The sequence below is a fragment of the Nannobrachium achirus genome, assembly GCF_963921795.1.
Source record: "Nannobrachium achirus genome assembly, chromosome: 5".
NCBI classification, from domain to species: Eukaryota; Metazoa; Chordata; class Actinopteri; order Myctophiformes; family Myctophidae; genus Nannobrachium; species Nannobrachium achirus.
Window position 1 is genome coordinate 54,414,091 of NC_137814.1, and position 25,359 is coordinate 54,439,449.

General features: G+C 43.2%; 1 protein-coding gene across 1 annotated transcript in view; it reads right to left on the reverse strand.

Annotated features, from left to right (window-relative positions):
* Positions 1–2,091: 2,091 nt before the first annotated feature.
* LOC308285194 (carboxyl-terminal PDZ ligand of neuronal nitric oxide synthase protein-like) overlaps positions 2,092–25,359 on the reverse strand; it is a gene marked incomplete at both ends in the record, with an annotated part of 41,852 nt that continues 18,584 nt past the window's right edge. Inside the window, 5 exons of the mRNA XM_080725910.1 lie at positions 2,092–2,729; positions 8,374–8,542; positions 10,549–10,695; positions 13,673–13,803; positions 14,519–14,651. Of these exons, the coding sequence (XP_080582036.1) occupies positions 2,092–2,729; positions 8,374–8,542; positions 10,549–10,695; positions 13,673–13,803; positions 14,519–14,651 (1,218 nt within the window). The remainder of the gene's footprint in view (positions 2,730–8,373; positions 8,543–10,548; positions 10,696–13,672; positions 13,804–14,518; positions 14,652–25,359) is intronic.

The window sequence follows — 25,359 nt, forward strand, 5'->3', positions numbered from 1 at the left end:
CCTCTGGATTTTTTGTAGAAAAGCAAGAAAAAGGGGAAAGAGAGGGTTAACAGTTAACAAGTTTGATGAAAGAAAGAAAGAAAGAAAGAAAGAAAGAAAGAAAGAAAGAAAGAGCTCAAGCAAGTGAGGCAAATGAAAGAAGGAAATAAAGGGAGGGATGGGGGAGAAGAGAGGAGAAGGGGATTTATTGATTTTGGAAAGAACTCAAAGACCTCTCCCCAATACAGTGATTTAGAGAGCTGGCCTGCAGCCAGACAGAGCTGGTGGAGCAGCTCCACAAATAATAGGACAGTGGTTCTCAACCTGTGGGTCGGGACCCCCAGGGGGGACCCCAAATTATTTTTGGGGAGTCCCCAAATGATTACCTTAATGTGCAACATTGTTTTCTCACTCAATAGTAAACAAACCAACATATGGTTTAAGTGTATAGGGGGTGTCTGCACATTTCTAAAGTGACAATTTAAGGACATCTTAATAACTCTAAAATGACAAATTAAACATTGGCCAAATTGTCAAATATTAGAGGCAGACATTGTGAACATTGTCGATCTACATGCTCACAACGCCTCACGTTGCGAGGCGTTGTGAGCATGTAGATCGTCTATTTTTACAAAAGAACCGTGTTATACAAAATGTAATTCCTCAACTCTTGTCACAGTTGTCAGGGTGGGAGGGGGGTTGGGAGCCTGGGAGGGGGTCCCCAGTTCAAATATGATGATTTTGGGGGTAGCGGCCTGAAAAGGTTGAGAACCACTGGACTAAGAAACTCATGTTCCTGTTTAACACACAAAAAAATGAGGTCGTGCCCGCAGAGGCAAAATCTTATTGTTTATTTTGTATTTACCTTTTAACAGAACGGGTTCGCAGATTGCTCTGAAAGTGATCCTAACAATATGGTTCACTACTGCCGTGGTCGTTATATAGATGTGTTGTGGACTTAAAAACAACACATTTATATTGTGATTCTTGGTGTGAAATGTCAAAGCCCATCCATTATAATACAAGGATGAAAGTAGGAGTGACTCGTTGTTGGTACCGGCTCAGAACAAGGGCGTCTATCGCCTGTCCGAGGTGGAGTGTCAACACTTACCATCAGCTCCAAGTGCGTAGGCTACTGCGTGACTTACTTGCCGCCACGCTACTCATGCTCTTGAGTTGACGGTGCTCGGAATTGAACCGTGAACCTTGCGGTCCAAAGGCGAGTGCTCTAACTGATTTGAGGCACAACACAAGGGTGACTCCAACTGTACCGGGTCAGGGTGTGTCACTATTCCGACGACACAGACACACTGTAAACAAGCCCAACACTACAGTTGAGGACGGCACCAAAATCCCACCGAGAAAACGTTGGAAAAGCAAATTGTCTAAATTATCATATGGCACACACTTACAGCATATAGCCTATATATATATTGTTTTTTTGTTAACAAACAAATAAAGGTGAACAGAAAATGGACATGTGAGCTGCTTATACAGCAGAGCGTGAAATGACACAGTGTTCCTTCTATCTCGCCAGGCTGTTCGGTTTAACCACTTTAACCCCCCCCCCCCTCACACACACCAAAACTCTTAACCCAAAAATAGACAATCTACAAGCTCACAATATGAGGTTTTAGATCGGCTATTGACCGACAGTATATAAACTATAAACCCTCTCTACTTAGTAAACTGCATGGACGTGAGTTGCCTCTGTGCTTGGTCCGCTCTTTCTTCCCCCCCAAATCTCTTCACCGCAAAAATAGACGATCTACAAGCTCACAAGGTGAGGTTCTAGATTTGACGAACATTCCCCACAGAATATATATATATGCACAGCAGCCATATTGGAGAAAAGTGTTAACACAGTTAGCACAGTGGTTCTCAAACCTTTTATTTCAAGGACCCCTATAACTCTGAAAGCGTACAAATGGAACCAAATGGACCCTTATGGGTCCATTTGGTTTATTATTATTGGTAACACCTGTGGAAGTGAGACCCAACTTCTCTCCAAAATGGCTGCCGTTGCATATAGCCTACTGGAATGCTATATAGGGCTCAAGTGGTTAAATGCTGGGTCGCCGGGTTGGCAGTGGTCGGTTGGTGCCGCTAACGCTACACGGCCATCTCGTCCCCCAGGCTGTCCGAGGGGCCGTCGGCGTTCAGCACATTGAAGAGACGCGTTGCGGCCGCCGCCGCGCCCCCCTCCGCGCCCCCCGGTGGCCCCCCCTCGCCGTGCCCCCAGCTGTCCCGGTCCGCTTCGCTCTCGTCCGTGTTGGACTCGTACTCGGAGCCGATCCCCGACTCCCTGAAGCGCAGCAGCTCCAGGGCTCCCATCAGCAGCTGCTGCTCGCCCAGCGGAGAGCCGCCCTCGTCCCGGGGGCGGCGGCCCCCCGCATCGCCCCCGCCGGTCTCCCCGGCGTCCGGGGTCACCTCCCGGGAGGAGGCGGTGAAGCGGAAACACTCGAGGCGCACGGCGCCGCCGCTGATGATCCCCAAGGAGCCGGCGTCCGGCGTGGTCGCCACGGAGCCCGGAGAGCAGGGTCCGGAGACGGAGAAGACACCGGCGGAGGAGGCAGAGCCCCAGGGGCCGTTGGTCATGGTGGTTGACCGGGGTAGGAGCGCCGCCCCCTGCTGGCTGGAGGAGGTGGTGGAGGAGGGGCGGGTGGGGGCGAGGGGCGAGTCGCCGCAGCAGAGCGCGTGGGGGGGCTTGGCGCGGAAGGTGATCTCCAGCAAGCTGTCCATGGATCCCACTGGAACACACAGAGACAGAGAGAGAGAGTGAGGGGGAGCACGGTCCTGGAAGGTCACATTTAGTTAGTTAGTTAAAGTTTATTTCGGTGATGAGCCATGTACAGTAGAATTGTGACATTTCATACAAATACAAACTAAAACAAGGCGGTACAAGACCGAAAAGGTGTAGCCTGAAGCTTTTAGCTTCCTATACCCTTCTTTCTGCAAATACAATCAGTAGAAATAAAAAGACAATATTTATAGAATTTAAATAATGACATAATTCATAATCACATGCAATTGTTAAAGTAGTGTATATTATTATATTTCAGCATGCATCAGAGGAATGCACACACACACACCCACACAAGCTGCGACAATAATTAACTTCTAGCCGGCTTGGGAGCGCCTGTGTAAGTAGACTGTAGCACGACATGATTTTTAGCTGCTGCTAAGCTACAGAAATAACACACAGACTTCAGGGGTTCAAACTTTGTTATGTATTTGGAACAGTTTGGAACAATTTTGTTTGTAACCTGTCTCTCCTCTGCAGTACTGGCAGTGGCACCCTCTGAATGAGACCTGGAACTGCCCAAACAAAGCAGGGCTAGTCCATTTGGTTAAGTAGGGGGGGGGGGATATGCCAAGCACTGTAGAGGAGAAGGGGTGCGTGTATGTGCTTAACAGTATTCCTGTTGTTAAAGTCTTTTCGATTATGTTGGTGCCTAAATTTGAATTTAATTTGTGTTGTAGGCCTACAACATTTAATTGAAGGTTAGATTATTCCTGTGGTATGGGGAATGTATCTGAAAGCTAATTGTTAGCTAATTGATGTCTGTACTTGTGGTAGGATCCACTCCCTATTTAAAGGAGGCTGCGAAGGACAGACAGAGAGTAGTACTTGGGTAGGTGAAGGGTTAGCAGCTGGGAGACAGAGCTGCCAGGGCCTGTAGTTAAGAGATAGCCTTTTTGTTCAGTTGTGCTTCAAGTCTTTCTATTTTTGCAAGTTTTATTTCTGGTTTAAAAAGCCCTTCACTGTTATCTGCTGCATAGGACTGTGACAAATTCACTGTCCCAATTCAATTCAGAACTTTCCGGATCGAGCCTTAGCCGCTTGGCCAACATTTACACACACACAATCAAAGATGATTAGAACTTTAGAAGAGTAGAAAAGTCATTCGACGAAAGGATGTAAAACAGACTATTCTCATACTGTCGGGCAGAAACCTCATACATCTACGCCCTATTCGATCATACTACAGAGTCACACAAAAGCATCAAAAGTAGCACATTTACAAGCCCAAAATGTGGCGCGAAGTGACACGTTTTGAGATTGTAGATCTGCTACTTTTGCTAATTTTTTGAATTTGAAACCTGAAAAGGAACAGTTTTGGATTTATGAGGTTTCCACCCGACAGAGACAATATACAGTACTATAGTACATTATATTGCGTTCACTGTACCACACTGTTGTGACAAAAGGTGAAATGAGACGGAAGGCAAAGCTCTCAATATACAGTACCTGTCAATGTATATCCCTACTTCACTTACGATATAGTGATAAAAGTTTGGGTCATGAATAAGATAGCGGATATAAGCAGCCAAAATTCGTTTTCGACATAGTTTGAGTCGAGCAGTGCATCATTAACACTCTGGACGTTCCTGTTCGCCCCAATTCTCAAGAGACCTCCGCGCCAATACGGCGCTCGTTCGCGTTCGTTCGTTCGTTCGTTTACCTTGTTGAAGCTGATGAGGGGTCGCGCCGCCGTGTACTGTAAAACACATTTTCCGCGGTGATGGTGTAAAAAATCCATTATGCGTTAACATCAACGGAGACCAATTCACTTCTTTGTTGATTTCCTCTGGCTGTAAGGCTCTGTGGCCAGTTACTGGTCTGAATGTACGGCAACACATAACAGGCAAATTCACATTCATTCTCGCATGACGCCGCCCTCTGCTGCCTGGCAGACCAAAGTGCACTATTGCACAATCAAAATAAATAAATAATAATAAATAAATAAATGTCTGTCTATCTACTATAACGTCGCAAAGGTAAGCCGCTTTTTGATGGCACCAGACCCAATAAATAAATAAATAATCTGGCAGTAGGAGAGTTAACAAGGGCCTTCAGTCACGGCAGATATATATTTGATGATGTGAAAAGTGCATGACGAACTGAGCCACAGTGTGCTTCACAGCAGCTGACTTAAAGAAGAACCAGAAATAGTTCCATTGTTCATTAGTGGCAACAAGCATGAAAATAATGTCCTATGGGGGTTTCTGGTTTCAAAATACATTTAGGTGAAGACACATCTTATGAACTTGGTTCCAATTGATCCCTTTGAATTTCAAAGAGGATGTGCACCCGAGTTATAAAAGTGTCAAAAGTGTGTTCTGTGCTAATTAGTGCTCTCTCTAACCAACAAGACAGCAATCACTCTGATAGCTGATAGGGAAGTGTGTGTGTGTGTGTGTGTGTGTGTGTGTGTGTGTGTGTGTGTGTGTGTGTGTGTGTGTGTGTGTGTGTGTGTGTGTGTGTGTGTGTGTGTGTGTGTGTGTGTGTGATCTGCGATTCTACCTAGTATGCCTTTAACATAACAGTTGAACGTACAGTACAATTAAGTCAACAAGATAGCTTTTGGCCGGAATGGTATGGGCTGAAGCTCGAAGCTTACTTATTACTTATCACCTTACCGTAGCCCACCTTATTACCATTTAAATTAATTATCACAGTAGCACTAGTGCCGTGTTACAATAATGGACTAGCTGACGAATGAATGTACATAACATACGTTATATGGACCCCTTATTAGACCAGATCACACATGACATCACCCAGGCATGCATGTGCAAGAAGGATGAAAAGGAAAGACGCAACTGAGCAGGAGTCACAGCACTCTCGTGTAAAATGTATTCCATCAAATCCTCCCAGTGTGGAGGGAGAAGGCTTAGAACGTACTGTGACCTCTCCTTCTTTAAATATATACAGCACACTCCCTGGGTTCTTTCATGTGCAAGCAATTCCCAAGCCATTTGTCTTCAAAACCTCACCCCAATCACGGTGACTATATCTGAGATGTGTGGGGGGAGTGCTTGTCGACACGCAAGGCGATTGGCTGCTCAGGCACGCCTTGAGTAGCCTGGCGGGGGCCTGACGTCATACTGCGTTCACTCACTCATTCCTTCCCCAGTATAACGTCTGGCCTTCCGGGTATAGGCAGCGAGTATACTGATTATATTCTGAATGCTGTCCGCACAACAAATGTAGCCTTCCTGACAACAAGTGAAAAGCTTTCCCTGATTGGTCCATGTGTAGACGTTGACGTAGATGCATGCTGCAGCATTTTCAAAACAACAATGGCTGCCCTCGCAATGCAACAAGTGTGTAACAGTTAACGCTCTAATGATAAAACAAGCAATAAGTGCAGCTATTTCAGAGTTGGAATCAATTACAACAATTAAAAAGGAACGCAGGGGATGCGCTAGCGGAGTTCATCGGCCGAAAAGACGTGTTTGTTTGCTGTTCTTCCGACTGGCTGAGAGATGTTTTGCTACGCTGATTGGTTAGAGGAGTCTGTCAGTCAAAGCAAGTACTCCCGCCCACTTTTCAAGCTGCCAATAGGCCGAAGGCCAGACATTATACTGGGGAAGGAATGAGAATGTATGACGTCGGGCCTTGCCAGGCTACGCCTTGAGAGCCTCAAAAGCATGCAAGGCACTGAACAAACCAAATCGTCCACGCAGTCTCAATGTTTGTATATAAAAATAATATTGGTCTATGCCAGTGATTCTCAAACCTTTTTTTTTGTTCAAGTACCTTAACTCCACCACTAATCTATACTGCATTTATCTAACACGTTTAAAACATACGTATGGCTTAAGACATACGTAAGTACCAGATGTTATTTGAAAGTTGTCACTATTAATTTAGTGCTATTATTTTTGTAATCATCCAGAGACAGTGTGCCACCATTTACTGTGCTTTATTTTGAAGAGCCCCAGAAGGCACAATCGTGTCCATGTTGGGAGTTCACTAGATCCGGATGTAGATTAGGATGTTTACTTCCACAGGGAGAAGAAAAATTGTAACCACTGCCCACCGTCGTGGCCCAGTGTCGCCGTGAAAAAAAGCATTTCTCGGCGATCGAAGTGTTTTTGGAGAAAGATTCAGAGATAAAGCAGTTTCTTTGCAGCACAATGAATAGGAGCCTATGGAGATTACACACTTCATGATTACGTTATCGCCCAATGGATCACAGCACAGCACAGCACAATACGAGCACGCTGCGGCTGGTTTCCGAAATACCACACTAGTTCGGGAATGGCACTTAGTATCCAATGTACCTTTTCTGATGAAAAATAGCGTTTAAGAAGGGAGTTCAGGGGGGAGAGGTGCAAGCACACAAGATGCTGTCACCCTTTGATAATTCATGGCCTAGTGACAGAACACTGCCCCAGCTCCACGGAGGGCACAGTCCTCTGAGAGAGCAGCCACCACCACTTCATTAAAAAGCAAAGACATGAGGGCCGCCAAGAGAGGGTTGATAAGGCAATGGGGGAGATGAACAAGGAAGAGATTACACACCAGAGGAAGGTCTACACACAAACACAATTGGCTCGTGTTTGAGGGAGGGGAAGCCGGGCGGGGGAGGGTGATATTTATCACTGCATGTTCTCCTACAGGCTGGGGGGCGGCACCTGTCAGCAAGGAGTGTTGGGCGGGAGGAGTAGGACGAAGGGATGATTGCTTTCAACCGACGCGTTGTGAGCTTGGATGTCGGCTATTTTCGGTACTTGATACCACACTAAACTAAGCATAATCAAGTGAATACTGGAGATATGGCATGTATTTCTACACAGAGGTAATTATTCCAACTTAAGATGCGCTGCATTCAAGGTCAGGAGCGTTTGGACAAGGCAATTCTCTTGAATGCTGCCTTCAGGTATGGCACGGAAAGGGAGGCATTTGCCTTTCTTCCACCATAGTAAAAACGGTCCCATCCTATTTTACAGTACACTTTAAGATAGAATAAGACATAATAAAGCCATAATAAGAAATAATGTGTTGGTAATTAGAACTAATATGTTTTATTAGACAGAAACAAAGACAGAATAGCAGAAAGTGCGGATACATTCTCTGGCACCGTCACCTGCCGCGGAACTGCCGATAGGACTGGCAGTAGGACCGACAGTAGGACTGGCGGCCGCCGCACTGACCGGCAGGTCCCGTCGCGGTAATCTGCCGGTCCGTGCGATGGTGGCTGCTGCGGCAGTTACCAGCGATGCCGGTCCTACCTACAGTTCCGTGGCTGCCGGTCCTATCGCCGGCGATGCAGCACGACTGACGGTCGAACTGACGGTCGGCAGGTGCCGGTGCCAGAGAATGTATTCGCTCTTTCTGCTATTCTGTCTTTGTTTCTGTCTAATAAAACATATTAGTTCTAATTACCAACACATTGTTTCTTATTATGGCTTTATTATGTCTCATTCTGTCTTAAAGTGTACTGTAAAATAGGATGGGACCGTAAAAAACTGCATCCATGTTCTGGAGAGGCCACATTTTACAGACAGGTAAAAAGCCAGGGGATCAAGCCCCCTTTGATGTCTATGTGTGCACGTGCCTGCTCAGCCCCTAACCCTATAGCGTATAAAGCAGTGACTCACTGGACTTGAGCGGGCCGGTGGCTTTGAGCTCCAGCTCCTGGATCTGTTTGACCAGTAGGGAGATGTGCTGCAGCAGGTCCGTGTTCTGCTGCAGCAGCCTCTGCACGCGCGCCTGGGCGTCCGTCCTGGCGCACACCTCCACCGAGAGCTGCTCCTGGAGCACGTGCACCTGCCGGGGGAAGATAAAAATAAAATAAAAAATCATTCACTAATTTTGTAGAATTCTTGTAAATTAAGTAATGCAGATGTTTAACCATAATTTAACTCTTGAGAGCGTAAAATAAAACCAAATCCATTTGGTTTCATTTTACACTATCAAGAGTTAAAGATCTACTGTATAAGGGTCCATTTGGTTACCAACTCTCCATCATTTAGCTGGGAACCACCTGGAACCCCCTCAAGGACCACTGGGGGTCCCCGGACCACTTGTTGAAAACCACTGCCATAGCACATTTAAAAACAACGGCAGTTGATCCAAACTGCTTTCCAATCAAGGGCGACTGGCAACAAAAAACTAACAAACTAAAATAAATCGCAGTAAACTAAAAGAATCACAACAAAAATCTAGAAAATAAGATAAGATACAATAGTTACAGTATTTAAAGACATTAAATCCTGTTAAAAATATGCATGAAGTTGACTAGACAGAAGAACATAAGCCTTGGGCCATCTTTAGATTTGATTTCAAATGGTCCATCGTGGACACACACTTGTGTGATTATACTCGCGCACACACGCACATACTGTACATGTGAATGCACACGCTCATGTGTCTACAGAAGATAATAGTCAGTGCACACACACACACACACACACACACACACACACACACACACACACACACACGTACACACACGCACAGACGCACGCACACACACACGTACACACAAATCAATGCCAATGATGGTGACATTTAGATATGATTAAAGCTCTCTCCTCTTCTCCTACATTCGATAGGACCAAATCGTTACAGCCATTATTATCTTGCCAGAGGAGGATCAGCTAAATATGGAACAGTAAGTGAAAGTTGGAACGCGGAGCTCGTTAGCGCCGTGAAATCCCATTACAATCCTACCATGACACCTCTGACACTAGACCGTTGTTCCCCATAAGCTCTACGGCTATGGCATGCGTATGATGCGTAGCAGAGTGGCCCCGGAGCCTCTCTGCCGAAGACCAGAGGTCTAAGGCGCCGTGTCCACTGAGAACCAGTGTTCATTTCGTAGACTATAAGGACACGTTTATAGCCGACGGTCTCTAGAGAAAACTGCAAAGTTCTGTTGCGTTCTCACTTTTTATTCTGCGAAACGTATCCGTAATTTTGTAACGCTGTAATGTGCATGCCATGTCGCTAGGAGGAGATAGACGTCGAGGATTGACGCTGTTGTACTTCCTTATTTGCGTTCACCATTGTAGCTTGGCTCTACGTGGTCTGCACGTGAGCCATGACATCCCACGTTTTGTAGTTTCCTGCGTTTTTCCTGTTCACAATGAGACGAGAGGCAGAGTGTCTTAAAAAATGCCCACTCTTATCTGACATTTTATTTTGCTGTTTTCTCTAGAAAACCGTGCAAATGCTGCCTCAAACTATGACAAAAAATGTCATCGACTACCTTTTTTCACTGATGAAAACTAAACAAAAACAACTAATCTATGATGACTAAACTATAACTAAATATATTGCCAATTTCTTTTAAAATGTAAGGGAGGGACTAGCGGAGAAGATATCCAGTAGAACTAAAAGACAATCTTTGGTTGTGCTCGGGCGTTGCGCTCTAAAAATAGCAGATCTACAAGCAATTTTTTTCAGGATTTCAATTCAAGGAGGGGAGGAGCTTGTGCAAGAGCGCTATGATTGGCCAGTAACCAAACGCTCTCGCCTAAACATTATTTACTATTTTGTCCCTATCAGTGCGCAACTCGAACGGCGCTGAGTCGGCTCAAGCGCCTCCATCGCGGTCAATAACTATTAATAATAATTTATCGGCCGAAACGGCGAGAGAAGCACTTCCCCGTCGGGCGTGGCCTCTGCTCAGCTCCAGTGGGAGAAACACCCTCGCGGAAGGAACGCGTTATTGCTGACCAGGGGGAGGCAGTATTACAGTATATAGAGACCATTTCTTGAACAGTAACGGACATTTGGAGGTTTTCCATAGTTGGTTGAGTGTCCAGTACCTGTGCTGAGGCAGCCTGGGCCTGCTGCTCCTGCTGCTCCAGTTGTCTCTGGAGCAGGTGAACCTGGTGGGCGTCTGCAGCCAACCGACCCGACACGGAGGCACCCAGCGTGGGGGAGCTGAGCAGCAGAGACCGCTCATAGGGCGTCTGGGGAGAGACATTCATCACATCAGTTCATATTGGTTATTATTGTATGCAAAACAAGGAATAAAGGAATAGATTACGTAAGACCTGGAACCACGTTAACCATTATTTTTATGGTTTAACTATTACAAAATAGCAGATATAAATTATATATCGATTTTTAATAAATAGCACATGTGCCGCACTGCGAACATTTAAAACTCAAATATTTGCTTCTGGGGGGTCCCAACATATTTTGAGATGGGGTCCACGGCCAAATTTATGTAATTTTGGAGGTCCTTGACAAGAAAAAGAACCACTGATGATAGAAACATTAGAAGGATTTAGAAGACATTTATAGAATCCGGTCAAAAATATTCAAAGACTTACACAAATGTTCATGTTTTTTTCTTCTTCAAACATAACAGGTCTACAAGCTACATCTGCTCACAACTGCTCACAACGTGAGGCGTTGTAATCATATAGATCTGCAATTTTCACAATAGAACCGTGTCACTAAGTCTTAGGGTGGGGGGGTCCCCAGTTCAAATGATTATTTTGGGGCCTGAAAAGGTTGAGAACCACTGATCTTTAATAGCAGAGAGTAAATATAATTAGTTGCCTTCCACAGCTCAATCAAGGCCAACGGCATCATTATCATTCAATCAAACGTCAGTGACAGGATATAGTTAGGGGTTGTGGGCGTGCAGCTTTCAGTGGAAACTCAATCAACGCAGCTAGAGCCCATAGAGGTATGGATTGATGTCAGGTGGCTCGGCTGTACAGTAATCATAGCAGATACAATTAACTTGGAGGTTTGTTGTGGGTAGCAGAAAGGAGGAATAGGTCTTATCTGTCCAATGAGGCATGGGACATTTATCGGTTTGGTTTGTGTTGCTCGTTGCAGTATTGTGACATTAGCTGTGCATACAGGTGATGTTGTGCTTGGTCTCACAAGCTTCCACAGATCACCATGATTAAAAACTTCAACTTAAATCATCTCTGTATTGTCACAGAGTGACACAGAGAGCGTCAGACAGAGATCAAAGTGAGCTCAGACGACAGAGAATGCATCGGGCTCCGTGTGACAGCCGTGTGTGTTGTCAGTCATCCATGAACCAGACTGTTGTCTGAAACCATCAGTTTATTTTAGAACAACCCCACACTATCTGTTCACAAAATGGTTAAGTTGCTCTTGTTTCACGTATAAGGTATTGTGTCTAATTTTGATTATAATGATGTTTAGATTTGATTGGGGTTTTAGATTACAGTTTCTACTTAGAAAAGCCTCCTGTGGACACTATACTGTAGGTGTTGAACATTTGCACTGCTATAACATTTAAACAAATATGATCTCGTTGTCAAATACAAATAACATAAAAACCAAGCCCTTAAATATTTTCAACCTGGCGTCCCTACCTTGGTGTGTTTACAGTAGGAGGTTAACATTTTCAAAAATATCCACCTGTTTCCGCGGGAGTTTACTGGAGATTGTTTGGACCTGTTTGGACCACACTTCCGGTTTAACAGCAGACATACGTTGCGTAGCAGACATACGTTGCGTCGCAGATGCACCATTGTGAGCTTGTAAATCACACTCGGCTGCGGCGACGGAAGCTCGGTACAGTGTCTGCGCAATGCACTATGGGGCGTTGGAAACTCGTGGATATAAAAAGAAATAGCACAGATGATCTACAAGCCCACACAGTGTGTCACATTGCAAAGCGTCTTTTTTTCTGCCACTCAACACCATCGTGCGATGAAATGTAAAATGGGGCTCAAGTGGTCAAACAAACAATCTTTGTTTGCAGGCTTCAGTAGCCTCTATCGATCGTCCTGCAGCTGCTCATGAGGGCCGGCCTTTCATCACCAGCCTCTCTGTGTCTCAAGCCCCCAAGAGTCGTTTAATTACTTTAGTATGATGATTAAAATTTCGGAACTTTAAATAATGTAAATTATGGTGCCGTGCCTTGCTGAGATGTTGCCGTTCCCGACACTGTGGGAATCACTTCATGGGATTCATTATTCATATGGTGTCTGGTGTGTGGCACGGATTATTACATTCCTTCGATTTCCAGTTAAACTCCATCATTTAGTCAGCGCAGCAACAGGAGCGGCGGGAACGCAGCAGTAAAATGCTCCATATCAATTTTTTTTCATAAATTAATGACGTATTTCATCATACTACAGCGCCACACAAAAGTTTCCAAAATAGCAGATCCACAAGCTCGAAATGTGGCGTGATTTGAGCTTTTGCTATGTGCTATTTTTGCTATTTTTGGACAAAAAAAAAGGAAGAGTTTTGGGCATATGAGGTTTCCACCAGACAGAGGAGTTATCTGCCTGTGCGGTACAGAGTGGGGTCGTTAGCAACCACAGGTCGATGGCATTATTTAGGAGAGAATCGAGCGCTTTGCTGCCAGACTTTTAGGACGGTGTTCTCAAAGTGAGGCCCGGGGTCCTTGTCGAGGCCCCAGGTGGTCCCCAGCAAAATGAGTTATAATTTAACCACATATTTTATTTAATATTCAAAAATAGCTGATTTACCATCTTGCTATTTTCAAGAATTGCGTTTCTTTTTATTTTCTTTATTTTTTATAAAGGGCTCTTGAATTCTTTATAAATAATTTAAATCTTTGCTTAACCACTCTAACCCCAGCATTTGTATTCTGGGAAATCTTTTGCGGAAAATAGCAGGTTGACAAGCTTTACAAAGTGTCACGCTGCGACGCGTTGTAAGCTTGTCGATCAGCTATTTTCATCAAGGATATTTTGATGTAGGGTGAATACAAAAAAGACACTAATATAGAAGCCAGAGGGACGCCGCTCAGCAATGTGGTTAAGGGGAACGTTCCTGGAACAAAATCTTTTCAGGGGTAAACTCGACACAAAAATCTCATTTGAACAGAACACCAACAATTTTGAGGAAAAAAGACAGCAGAGTGAAGCACATTAAGCAGTGTGGGAAGATTATTAAATGCTAGCAGATGGCGAGGGATACGACCTTGGCATCCTTAAGGAGGGCTTCGTCCCTTTTGCTCCTCTCGGGGTCTGACGAGGAGAGGCAGTCGATGCTTTCCTCTGTGGTCGCCTCAAGGTCGGTCTCCTCTGACAACGCAAAGCGCTTCTTAGCTGTGGAGCGAGCGGGGGGGGGGATAGGGAGAGATGTAGAAAGAAAGAGAGTGAGGGGGAGAAGGTGACAGAGATAGAGAGGGAGCGATAAAGAGAGAGGGAAGAGAGGGAGGGAGGGAGAGAGAGAGAGGGAGATGGGGTGAGAAAGCAAGAGAGAGAAAGAGATTTTCCAACACACTTGTGTATGAATTGATTATAGCCTAATTGCATATGCAGGACCAAAATGGAAATAAGCCCTCAGGGCATTTTGTGTTATCATTTTAGCATCATTGTATAATCGTATTCCACTGTTTGCAAACTGTCACTAATAAAGTATTCATTCAATCAAGCACACTAAACAGAGAATATTTGTATGGTCTTTCACCACTTAAAGCATCTACATTGTGGGTCCAGATTGACTATCTTCTGCAAAGATATTTAGTGTTGAGATCATATTTAATTACTATTAGAACTGGCCCTCTGGTATATTGCATGCACCACCATAATACTACAAGTCCCACAATGCACTGCGAGTGCATTTGTGTGTATTGAGGGCCCGCGAGCGCAATGGTTAAACAAAGTTTTTATTTTCACAGAAAATATTGCAACTGTACATGTTAGGTCCAGGTTCAATATGTGAAATTATTTCAATACGTTTTAAATAAACATTGAACCAGTCCGGCCCTCGGCAGGTATACTGCAGCATTGGGGTGGGGGACAGGGTGGGTGTTGTTACCTGGCACTGCGTCACTGCCCTCCACGCTCCCCTCTCCTCCTCCCTCCTGCTCCTCTGGGCCCTGCTGCAGGGTCTGCTGGTGGCACACATCAAAGGCCTGGCCCACCGTCCGCACTATCCTCATGGCCTGAGACTGAGAGGGGGGGGGGGACATGGGGGGGGGGGGGGGGGGGTTTGGGGGAAAAGGGGTTGTGGGAAGGAGAGAGGGCAGGGACGTGCAGCAGAGAATGTTAGAGAGGCAGGGGCTGACATTTCTAAAAAGGGTCTTTTGGTGAAAATATTGAAAATAGCCGACCTCCAAGCTCACAACGCGTCGCCCTATTTTCGGTGCGTGATACCACACTGGACTAAGCATAATCAAGTCAGCGCTGGATTGTGCATAGTCTTTCAACGTATGCTGCTGCATTCAAGTTCGGGAGATTCTCTTGAATGCTGCCTTCAGGTATGGCATGGAAAGAGGGCATTTGCATTGCTTTCACCATGGTAAAAAATGCATTCATGGTCTGGAGAGGGCACTTTTTAAAGACTGATAAAGGGGCAGGGGCTCAAGCCCCTTTTGATGTCTATGTGTGCACGTGCCTGAGGGAGGGTATTCGTGGAGGAGGAAGGGGGGTTGGGTTGGGGGGGTCGGGGGGGGGGGGGGGGGGGGGGGTAGTACCAGGAGAACAGCGGGAGACGAGGCGGAGATGAGACAGAAACAGGCGGATAGATGAGACGAAATTGAAGACAAATGGAAAGACAGATGATTGGATGGATGGATGGATGGATGGATGGATGGATGGACGGATGGATGGATGGATGGATGGATGGAGGAGCGTGTGATTGTTTTGATTGCGAATGAGACAAGGTGACAGGAATGCGATGGGAGCCCGAGTGATGAGAAAGCAACGCAGGTTGCGAGGAGGAAGGAGGGAGGGAGGGGGGAGGGGGGATGGGGGCAGGCACGGGGAAAGATGGAAAGACGGATAGAGGAAAGGAAAGTAAGTTGAGGACCAACGAAAGGATGGGAGCCTTGATAGCACCAGTGGTTTAAAGAAAATAAGTCATTTATTCAAGTATCTGTACTTAAAGGAGTAGTTCACCACTTTTCAACCTGTCTTCATATAATAGGTCCTCACTAATGTTCATGATAAAATATCACCATTTTTTTCTACTCAGTCCATGTCTCCTAGTTGAGCTGTGGGAAGTTCAGAATCCATCGTCTTGTGACATCATCATTTTCCCAAAAAGAAATGTAATCAATATTTTTGAAAAGAATATTTCGATTTTTATTATCGCGAACAATGGCTTCCACTTTAAAATTGCAACTTTTCAGGAATAGAACGCCTGCAGTTTCTATAAGATGGATTGGCAATCGATGATGTCACAAGACGATGGGTTTCTGACCTGCCCAGAGCCCTCCTATGAGAAAAAAAAAAAAAAAAAGCTACTTTTGAGTGAGGACCAATTATATGAACATAGGTTGAAAAGTGGTGGAGTGCCCCTTTAAGTACAATTTCAAGGTACATCTAATTTGCTACAAGCTAACTCTGATCTGCCCTCTTACCCACAGTGCATCACAGGGGGTTCAATTAAGCAGTCCTCTATTTTATGTTCATTCTATATACGGTATGTTTAGCTGTCACCACCGGTTGTACAGCTGTCAGTGTAAACAAAATAATAATAATACAAATCCCTCCACCTCCCCAGCTTCCTCCCTGTGGAATGTATAGTTTCATATTAATGGTTGATCTGTAGATTGCACTGTGTTTTGTTTCTATGGATTGATTATGATATGTGATATCTTAAATCATGCAACTGAAGGTTCAATGTTGTGTGCATGTACAGTAACAACTGCATATTATGCTTTGCTCTGGGGGGTTTGTGATCTCAGATCTCAGTGTCATACTGGTGCAGGTAATCTGTAATATCACAGCAGAGCCACACCGCCAGACTAAATGCAATATCAATGCAATAAATGATAAATGGTTAATCCTGAGCTGAAGTGTCAAAATAAAGCTGTCCTTTAATAAGTAAGGAAATGTATTGTAACAAACACTGTGCTATTGCTACTTATAAGTATAATCCGAGTACTTTGCACTGGACAGCCTATGTTTCAGCATTCTGGTCCTTGTTGCGTCCACTCCGCTTTAGATACGGCTGTCATGGTGACGGATGGCTCTATTTCAGGGCTGCTGATAAAAATGGTCGTCGTCCTTAACGAGGGGACACCAGACTCATGTCTGGATGTCGTCTCTGTCGAGTGGAAACCTCACACGTCCGAAGCTGTTAATTTTCAGGATTCAAATGCGAAAAAATAGCCGATCTACAAGCTCAAACGGGTAGCATTGCGACTCTATTTTTGTGTGACACTGTAGTATGACGAAGTAGTGTATTAATTTAGGAAAAAACAATACAGTAGTTATAAATTAAGCCATTTAGACATGGAACACATCTGTCAGACGTGAACCGATTTATCCATTATTTTATGCTTTAACTGTTAAAAAATAGCAGGTAAACAAGCTCACTGAAGCTTGTATAGATCTGCTATTTTGGAAAAATGTCTTTGAATATTTTGACTCTGATTCTATAAATGTCTTCTAAATCCTTTTGAAAAACGCATGTTTCTATGTCAGTGATGCTCAAACTTTTTCATGTCAAGGGCCCCCAAAACGATATGTATTTGGCTACGGACCCCCATCTCTAAATATTTAGTTCCAGGGACCCCCAGAAGCAAAATTTGTTATGTTCGCTTTAAAAATACATGAAAAAAAAATATCATCAAAAAATATCAAAAAATCATGATTTTTCAAAAATAGCAGATCTACAAGCTCACAGCGCGGCACTCGGTGCCGCGCTGTGAGCTTGTATATCAGCTATTTTTTAAAGTACAAAGTTAAAATACAGAGATAAGAGCTTTTTTTCTGGACAGCAGCAATTTCAGCACGTACCGCACCACCCCTGCTTCACCATTGGAGGTCATCTTTCCCATAACGATGATTCTGTTGTGATAACTATAAGCTATTAGCTACTGACAGTGTTACAGTCACTCATAAATCTGTAGTTCTGTTTAAATCAGTGATAGCAATTTGCTAGAAAACATCGGCCACCTGTGTCCGATGAAAAAAGAAAGACACTATATCGCCAGCTTGGAATTGCCATGGAATGTCCTCTTGCGTTTTTGGTCACCACATGGCCTTTCCTCTAGTGTAGTGGTTCTCAATCTGTGGGTCTGGACCCCTTTAAAGGCCTTTTTAATACCTTAAAAAAAGGAAGGAAGGATAGAAGATCTGCTATTTTCACACTATTTGTATGTGGAACCGAGTCAAACTAAATTGAAAGCCTCACCCCCTACAATTCCAAGTGCTTATCAGGATGGGGGGGTTGTGGCCTGAAAAGGTTGAGAACCACTGCTCTAGTGCCTCAGTCTAATAATTTAATTTAAAAAATCTTCCCATTTTTAGTTTAGCCCCACTAGAGAGCGCATGCAGGGCTCAAAGGAGGGCAATATGGGTCGGTTCCAGGTGGGTGTAAAGCGGAATAACAGCCTATAGAGGCGTATTAGACCAAGTCAAGACAAGAGACCAGCATCCGTTTTAATCCTAACTGAGACTGCGACCAAATAATTCAGATTTTCAAAAGCTAAAACTGAATTATTTACCAGAGAGAGAGAGAGTAGGAGAGAGACAGACAGAGAGAGACAGACAGACAGAGAGATACAGAGAGAGAGAGAGAGAGAGAGAGAGAGAGAGACCTTTGACCTTTAAAAGCACCTTTATTAAAACACTGCACTATATATAAATTACATCAGTCACATCTTTTGACCTTTGAACATTACAATTTTCTTTTTCTTTTCTTTTTTTCCTCAAAATGAAAGGTATAGTTCTCCCTCCTGTACAGAACATAGCATCTCTTCCTGAGCCCAGAAAGAGATGAAAGTCTCTAAATTGTCCACTGTTTTCTGATAGGCAAACTCCACCCTAAGGCGAGCTGCCAGCAGTCCTTTCAGTACCTGTACTGGGTCTGTGTTTCCCGTTCCCTCTGTTTTGTTTTTCCGTGTCAACCAAATAGCCATCTTTGCTGTCCCAGAAATGAAGTTAATCAATGTATGTACACCCAAAAAACTGATTCAACCCCCCTATAAATGTGACACATATAAATTATGTTTGCTTTATTTAATTACTTCACTTCAAGGCATAAGCATATACATTTAATTGATATAACTCAAATATTATTAATAGTGCCAGATGTGATACATTTACATTATGTTGGCTTTATTTAAATGTATTTAATTATAATATATGCAAATGTATTGAATTGATGTAACTGAACAAATATTAATCGTGCTTACCTTAAATATATACATTTACAATATATGCATTTTTATTAAATTGTTCCAACTCAAATGTAATTAATAGTGCTTATACAAAATCTATTCATTTAACATTATGCATTTATATTACATTCATGTAACTCAAATCTTAGTAATGGAATTTAAAAACACATTGAAAATGAGTTCCAATGAAAACTCCCAGAGTCCCATAAACCACGCCTCTCACCAATTTTATTGAGTAGTTTTTAAGGCTGAAATCATTCTGAGAATATTGTTTGAATCCAACTCAATTTTATTAAGTACATTTTACAGATCTGAGAAGTGACTCCAGCCCTTTCCCTTGATTGGTCAAATAAGTTGGTCACATGTTATGCAAAGCATGCTGGGAACAGCATTTTTCTAGGTTTTCAGGGAAATGTTTAAGCTTTCGGGAGCTAAAAATGCTAAATGTATCATATCAATGTGTCTGCCTTGGCAAGATGACTGTCATATGTCAGAATTTGATTTGTCAGTATTTGAGCCTAAACCCTAACCCTAACTGCTAGGCTGCTAGTTTAAGCTTGAGCTCCCTCCCCATGCTAGGCTAAAAGAGAAGAACTCATGGTAACTTTGAGGTTATTGCGTTGGTTTTCTCTTAAATGTTCTGATTATTCAATAATCACTGCTATTGCATACATCCATTATGCATCTGTATGTTGATATTGTAAAACTTGAAACAAATCATCCAGAAGAAAACCTGAAACCGAACTCTTCTTATGTAAATGTAAAAGTATTTTATTTATCTTAGCTTAATTCCATAAAAATGAGTTGAACCAACACATTTACGTTAACATTTGTTTGAGTTGGACAAACGTAAATTAATTAAGTTCATATAATTAACTTGGCTTAAGTTAATGAAAATGAGTTGGACTAATTGAACAACATGCATTGCATTGAATGTAGATTTGACTTGGGACTACATATATCCCATATATAAATTTACTCATATAAAATGGGTGGAAAAGTTTCACACATTTAAAATGTGTTCAACTGAGAGATTATTTTTTTGGGTGTATATGTTTTTTTCGGATAGAATATTTTGGACCAAAAATAAACCGTTCCTGAGAGAAGGCTTCCCCTAACCCTTGAGAGAGAGAGAGAGAGAGAGAGAGAGAGAGAGAGAGAGAGAGAGAGAGAGAGAGACGTCTTTAATAATAGGTTGGTTTTGTAAAACACTCCATCATGTTTCGGCCTTTAACAGCATCTATCTCCCTGATGCCTTGTGCTTGTTTTTCCCTTTTTGGTTAGGATGTATTTTTGGCATGTTGCATGCTGCATGCTTCATTTCTAGATAGGGCAGTGTAGAGAGACTGCAGACCAAGGGTAGAGAGGGAGGCCCATTATTCCGACATCCCGTTGGTCCGACTGACCCCATTATAACTGACATTATGCCCCCAACCCTAACCTCACACTAACCTGATGGTCATTATAACTACTTAACTAGCCTATCTCTAACCCTAACCCTGTAACCCCAACACCCAGGCACGTGCACACACAGTCTGTAAAAAGGGACCCTCTCCAGACCATGAATGCCGTTTTCACTACGGTGAAAGAAATGCAAATCCCTTCTTTCCATGCTGTACCCGAAGGGAGCATCAAAGAGAATTGCCTTGACCAAATTCTCCTGAACTTGAATGCAGCATCTTATGTTGAGAGAATTGCCCTCTCTGTGTAGAAATCCATGCATCACTCCACATCTCCAGTATTGCCTTTTTTATGCTTAGTTCAGTGAGGCATCAGGTACTGAAAATAGCCAACCTCCACGCTCACAACTGGAGGTCGGCTATTTTCAATATTTTCAACAAAAGGCCCTTTTAGCTTTTTGAGAAAATATGGGGGAATTTTATTCAATATGTCAAGGGCAATGATCTCTCTCATTTAACGCTTCCAGTGCCAGCCCCTAGAGGGCACCAAAGAATGCCAGACTTTCTCCTATAGGGGACTGCATTAGCATCCGGGGGCTCACGTTGCAGTGACGCGCGTGCTCACGTTCGTGCACGTCATGGAAAGGTCCCGGATGATAATGCTAACAGAATAGCTATTCCCATTTTGTCATTTTAAAGATAATTTTTCGGCGATTTCGCCGTAAATAAACCTCATTTCATTAAAAAAGCAGAACATGTTCGGGATAGGCACACTGGACTACGTTCCGGAAGCGGCGCTGAACATTTGGTGAACATTGGGGGGCTCAAAAATGTATTTTAAACCATTTTAATGGAATATATCGTCGGACCATGTAAAATGGCTAGCTGGCTAGCGTAGGACGAGCCAGGACCACCCACGACTCTACAAGCAGCTCAGGGTAAGTCAATTAATAAAAAAAAAAATTGTATTGGATTGAAATAAAGCCGAACATGTTCGGGATAGGCACAGTATGAGTTAATGGAGGAACCAGGAGTGGGGTAGCTGCAGCCTCTCTACAGTCACTTGTCCGGCCTTATGGCACGGGACTCTGGGAGTTGTTGTTAAGGATATGTGCTCTTTGTGTTATAATTATTTGATAATTTTGTGTGTCGTGTTAATGTCAGGTGTTTTGTTTTTTTGTTTTTTGTATGGTGTTGTATTCTCTTTTATTTTCTTGTTTTGTCTGTAGGTAGTCTTTTTGTTGTGAAGTAAATGTTGTATTGTATGTCCAAAAAAAAGAAAGAAAAAAACGAAATAAACATATTGTTTAAAAAAAAAGGCCCTTTTAGAAATGTTAGCCCCTGCCTCTCGAACATTCTCTGCACGTCCCTGCTAACACCAATAACCTAACCTGATGGTCGGAATAATTGGCTGTCAGAATTATGAGCGGTCGACTCCCATGGACGGAGGTCAGATTGTGGGACCTGCAGCTGTTTACTTGGGAACTGTTTATCTCTCAACACTCTGCTCCAAAAAAAGGAAAGAGAATGTGTTTTTTGTTCTCTCCTTCTTTCTATTTGCACCCGACTGCTAATGAATACCCCGCGCCGACATGACCTGCTTCTACGCATCCATTCTCCAAACCAGATTTGATCAAAGCCACTGTCATTAAAGACGAGAGGCGGCTGAATGTAGAAACATTACGTGAACACAGACAACGGAGATGGAGAGAGAGAGAGAGAGGGAATGGAAAATGAGGGAGGCACCGTGCCACACACACACACACACACACACACACACACACACACACTCACACACACACACACACACACACACACACAATCACTCACACAGCTGATAACTGTTCTATTCTGCTATAAAATGGGGAAATCTCACATTATCTTATCTATGTCTATGTATTACGGCAGCCTATACCAGTGTACCTCCTTCATACCATTTGAATTTGCTCTCTCCCTCTTTGAGAGCAGTGAGCACACACACACACACACACACACACACACACACACACACACACACACACACACACACACACACACACACACACACACACACACATTTTTGTTGAAATTGTTTTTTTTGCGACGGACATACAAAATGAGCAGATAATACTATTACCAGAAACACGTAAAGAACTAGCACTGAACGACCATAACAGGTTTGTAACTCAAACACATGGAACCAAATGAACCCTACGGGTCCGTTTGGTTCCGTGTGTACACTCTCAGAGTCATTATGGGGGTCCTTCCTTGCAAATACAACATTCGAGAACCGCTAGCACCAGTTGTACTCTTAATGTGCCGGTTTCATAAGTACAGTATTATGAAGAAAACCTGGACACTTGACAGTAATTAAGAACATTACAATAATGATCATAACGAAATCTAAAAATTGCCATGGACAAGACCAAGTCTTTGCCACAGAGACATTTGTACTACGGACGTATTTCCTGGCCAGCAAATTATTTACGTTATAGGCTATCGTCATTGTCATTCGTCATTTTTAGTTTACAAAGCCTAAATGGCAAACATAAATGTAATTTTATTCATAATGTTCCCGTGCCCAATGCCAAAACTACAATTAAATCATTAATCACAGTTATTTGCATGACGATTATTCATTGGCTAAATGTCACGACAGTGACAGCCTTGCATGGTGCTCAGCAGAGCAGGTCAGCGTTCCAACAGCTCTGCAGGCTGTTTTCTTTCGTTTTACGCCTTTTTATCCACTTTTAAACCACTGGTTCAGTGGTTCTCAATCTGTTGGTCGGGCCCACTAGTGGGCCATGGGGATATTGCAAGTGGGACCACAAATAATTGGCAAGAACATTTGGCTTGAATATTTAGGAGAGGTCACGGAAGGGGACATTTCTGAGAGCATCATGATGAGCAAAGCTATTCCACTTCTAAATCTCAAAATCGGTCAAAGTGACAGCTCAGACACCTGTGTAGTTAACCCATTTAGGCCTAGAATTATTTCATGCTTTAACTATTGAAACATAGCAGATATACAAGCTCACAGCGACCGAGTGCCGCGCTGTGAGCTTGTAGATCTGCTATTTTTGAAAATTGTGTGCACAATTTTACATTTTTCAAAGTAAACTTTTGTAACTCAAATCTCTGCTTCTGGGGATTCCCTGGAACATTTTGAGATGGGGGTCTGCGGCCAAATACCTGTAATTTTGGGGGTCCTTGACATGAAACATTTTGAGAACCACTGATTTGGAGGAAGGATTTCGATGTCGTGTCAAAGATCGGGTCAAAGATATTCGAAGACTATTCAAAAATAGCAGATCTACAAGCTGGCAGCGAGGCACTCGGTGCCGCGCTGTGAGCTTGTATATCTGCTCTTTTTCAATAGTTAAAGCATAAAATAACAGTTAAAGTGGTTAAAACATAATGCGACGCGGATGCGCTGGGATAACATCTCGCTCAGCCGTCATTATCGAGTGATAGAATCCCGTCAGGGTGATATGATCTATCCGTCTGTCTTTCAATGTTATATGAGATACATAAAGTGTGGTTCCTGTGTAAATACGCCGTAAGGCTTTCTAGGATCTCCTTTTAGTTGACCTTGTACCAGTGATTTGTGCTGTCATGAAACTGTACTTTTTTCTATTGCAAACTGCTAATAGATTATTCAATCAATCAATCAATCACTCAATCAGACGCAGAGCGGAGCCTTTGATTAGGCATTGATCCGTTACAGAGCATGAGTGGTCATTATACAGAAATAATTCACCGTTGATTTCAACGATTGATGAATCAGAATCAAGCATTCAACCAAGCCGCGTAATAACTAGCGTTACCCTACCACACATTCAGTACTTCTCTAGCCCTTACTGCACAATCTGGATCTTTGTTTTATCTTCGCTGCAGTGCTGCTATGGAAACTGAATTTATTTCCCCCGGGATCCACAGAGGTCTGTCTATCTATCCATCATAACAGTGGATCTCATGGTGGATCTAATGAGGTCAAAGAGTCTCATTAGATCCTAATGAGAATTTAGGAATGTGGAAATTAAACATTATGTCCTGGTTGCTTAAGCACAATTGAACCCTAAAGCCCCTATTCTGGTTGTGTCATAATAGGCAGAACATAGCCTACCGTGGGGAGAAGTAAATCTACGAGATCACAATGCATCGGAACTCGAGCTAGATCGTGTCGTAAGCTTGTAGATCGGCTATTTCCATTGAAGAGATTTGGAAAAAAGGAGGGGACAGGTACAGACACCTGGAGGGACCCAGGTCAACAAAGAATATAGAGTATAAGTGATTCAAAAGTGATTGTATTATTTCATATTTTAACAAAATACTTTTTTGTCACACCATTATCATCGATATTTTACGCAATATATATTCCATAGAAAATAGTACAACAATATTCAAATTCACCGTTTTTATAATGGAAGTGAATGGGGAAAAGCCTCATTATTGCTATTTAAAGTACCAAAAGAAAAACATCTACCTAATATTAATAAAAAAGGAACAAAAAAGTACAGTAGTTACATTTCAAAACAGGGGTTTTCCTCCGAAAATACATGTTTAATCCTCTGAAACGGGCAGAGGGCAGAGAGAGAGAGAGAGAGAGAGAGAGAGAGAGAGAGAGAGAGAGAGAGAGAGAGAGAGCAGTGCATCTTGGGTACATCGCACTGACCAGGAAATTGAGGAACTATAGCCTCGCTCTCAACATAAGATTTAATTTAACTGTAATTCTGCCCATTTAAAATATGTACCCAATCGAATATCTTATTCGTTACATCGATATCGTTCATGTGAACTAGTTTGTCGAAGATTATTCATTATACTTATCAAAATCGCTATGACCGCACAGCGCCGTACTGCGCCGTGGCTGTGCTCCGCATCACTGCACCACAGTGAAAGAACAAAAGGACTTTGTCCCACTGCATAACTCCGCCCCCGGTAGCAAAAGTGAATGATTTTTCTGGTTGGCCAGTCAGGGACCAATCAGATGTCTGACAAAGGGTGAATTGAGGTACTCATCTGTCCACCCATTCCTGGGACATGTGAACCTTGTCGAGTGAAGGCACAGTCTCCCTACATGACTGACAACTATGTGCCCACCCGATCAGTAACGTCGGGTGAAAATCATAAAAAAAAAACTACCT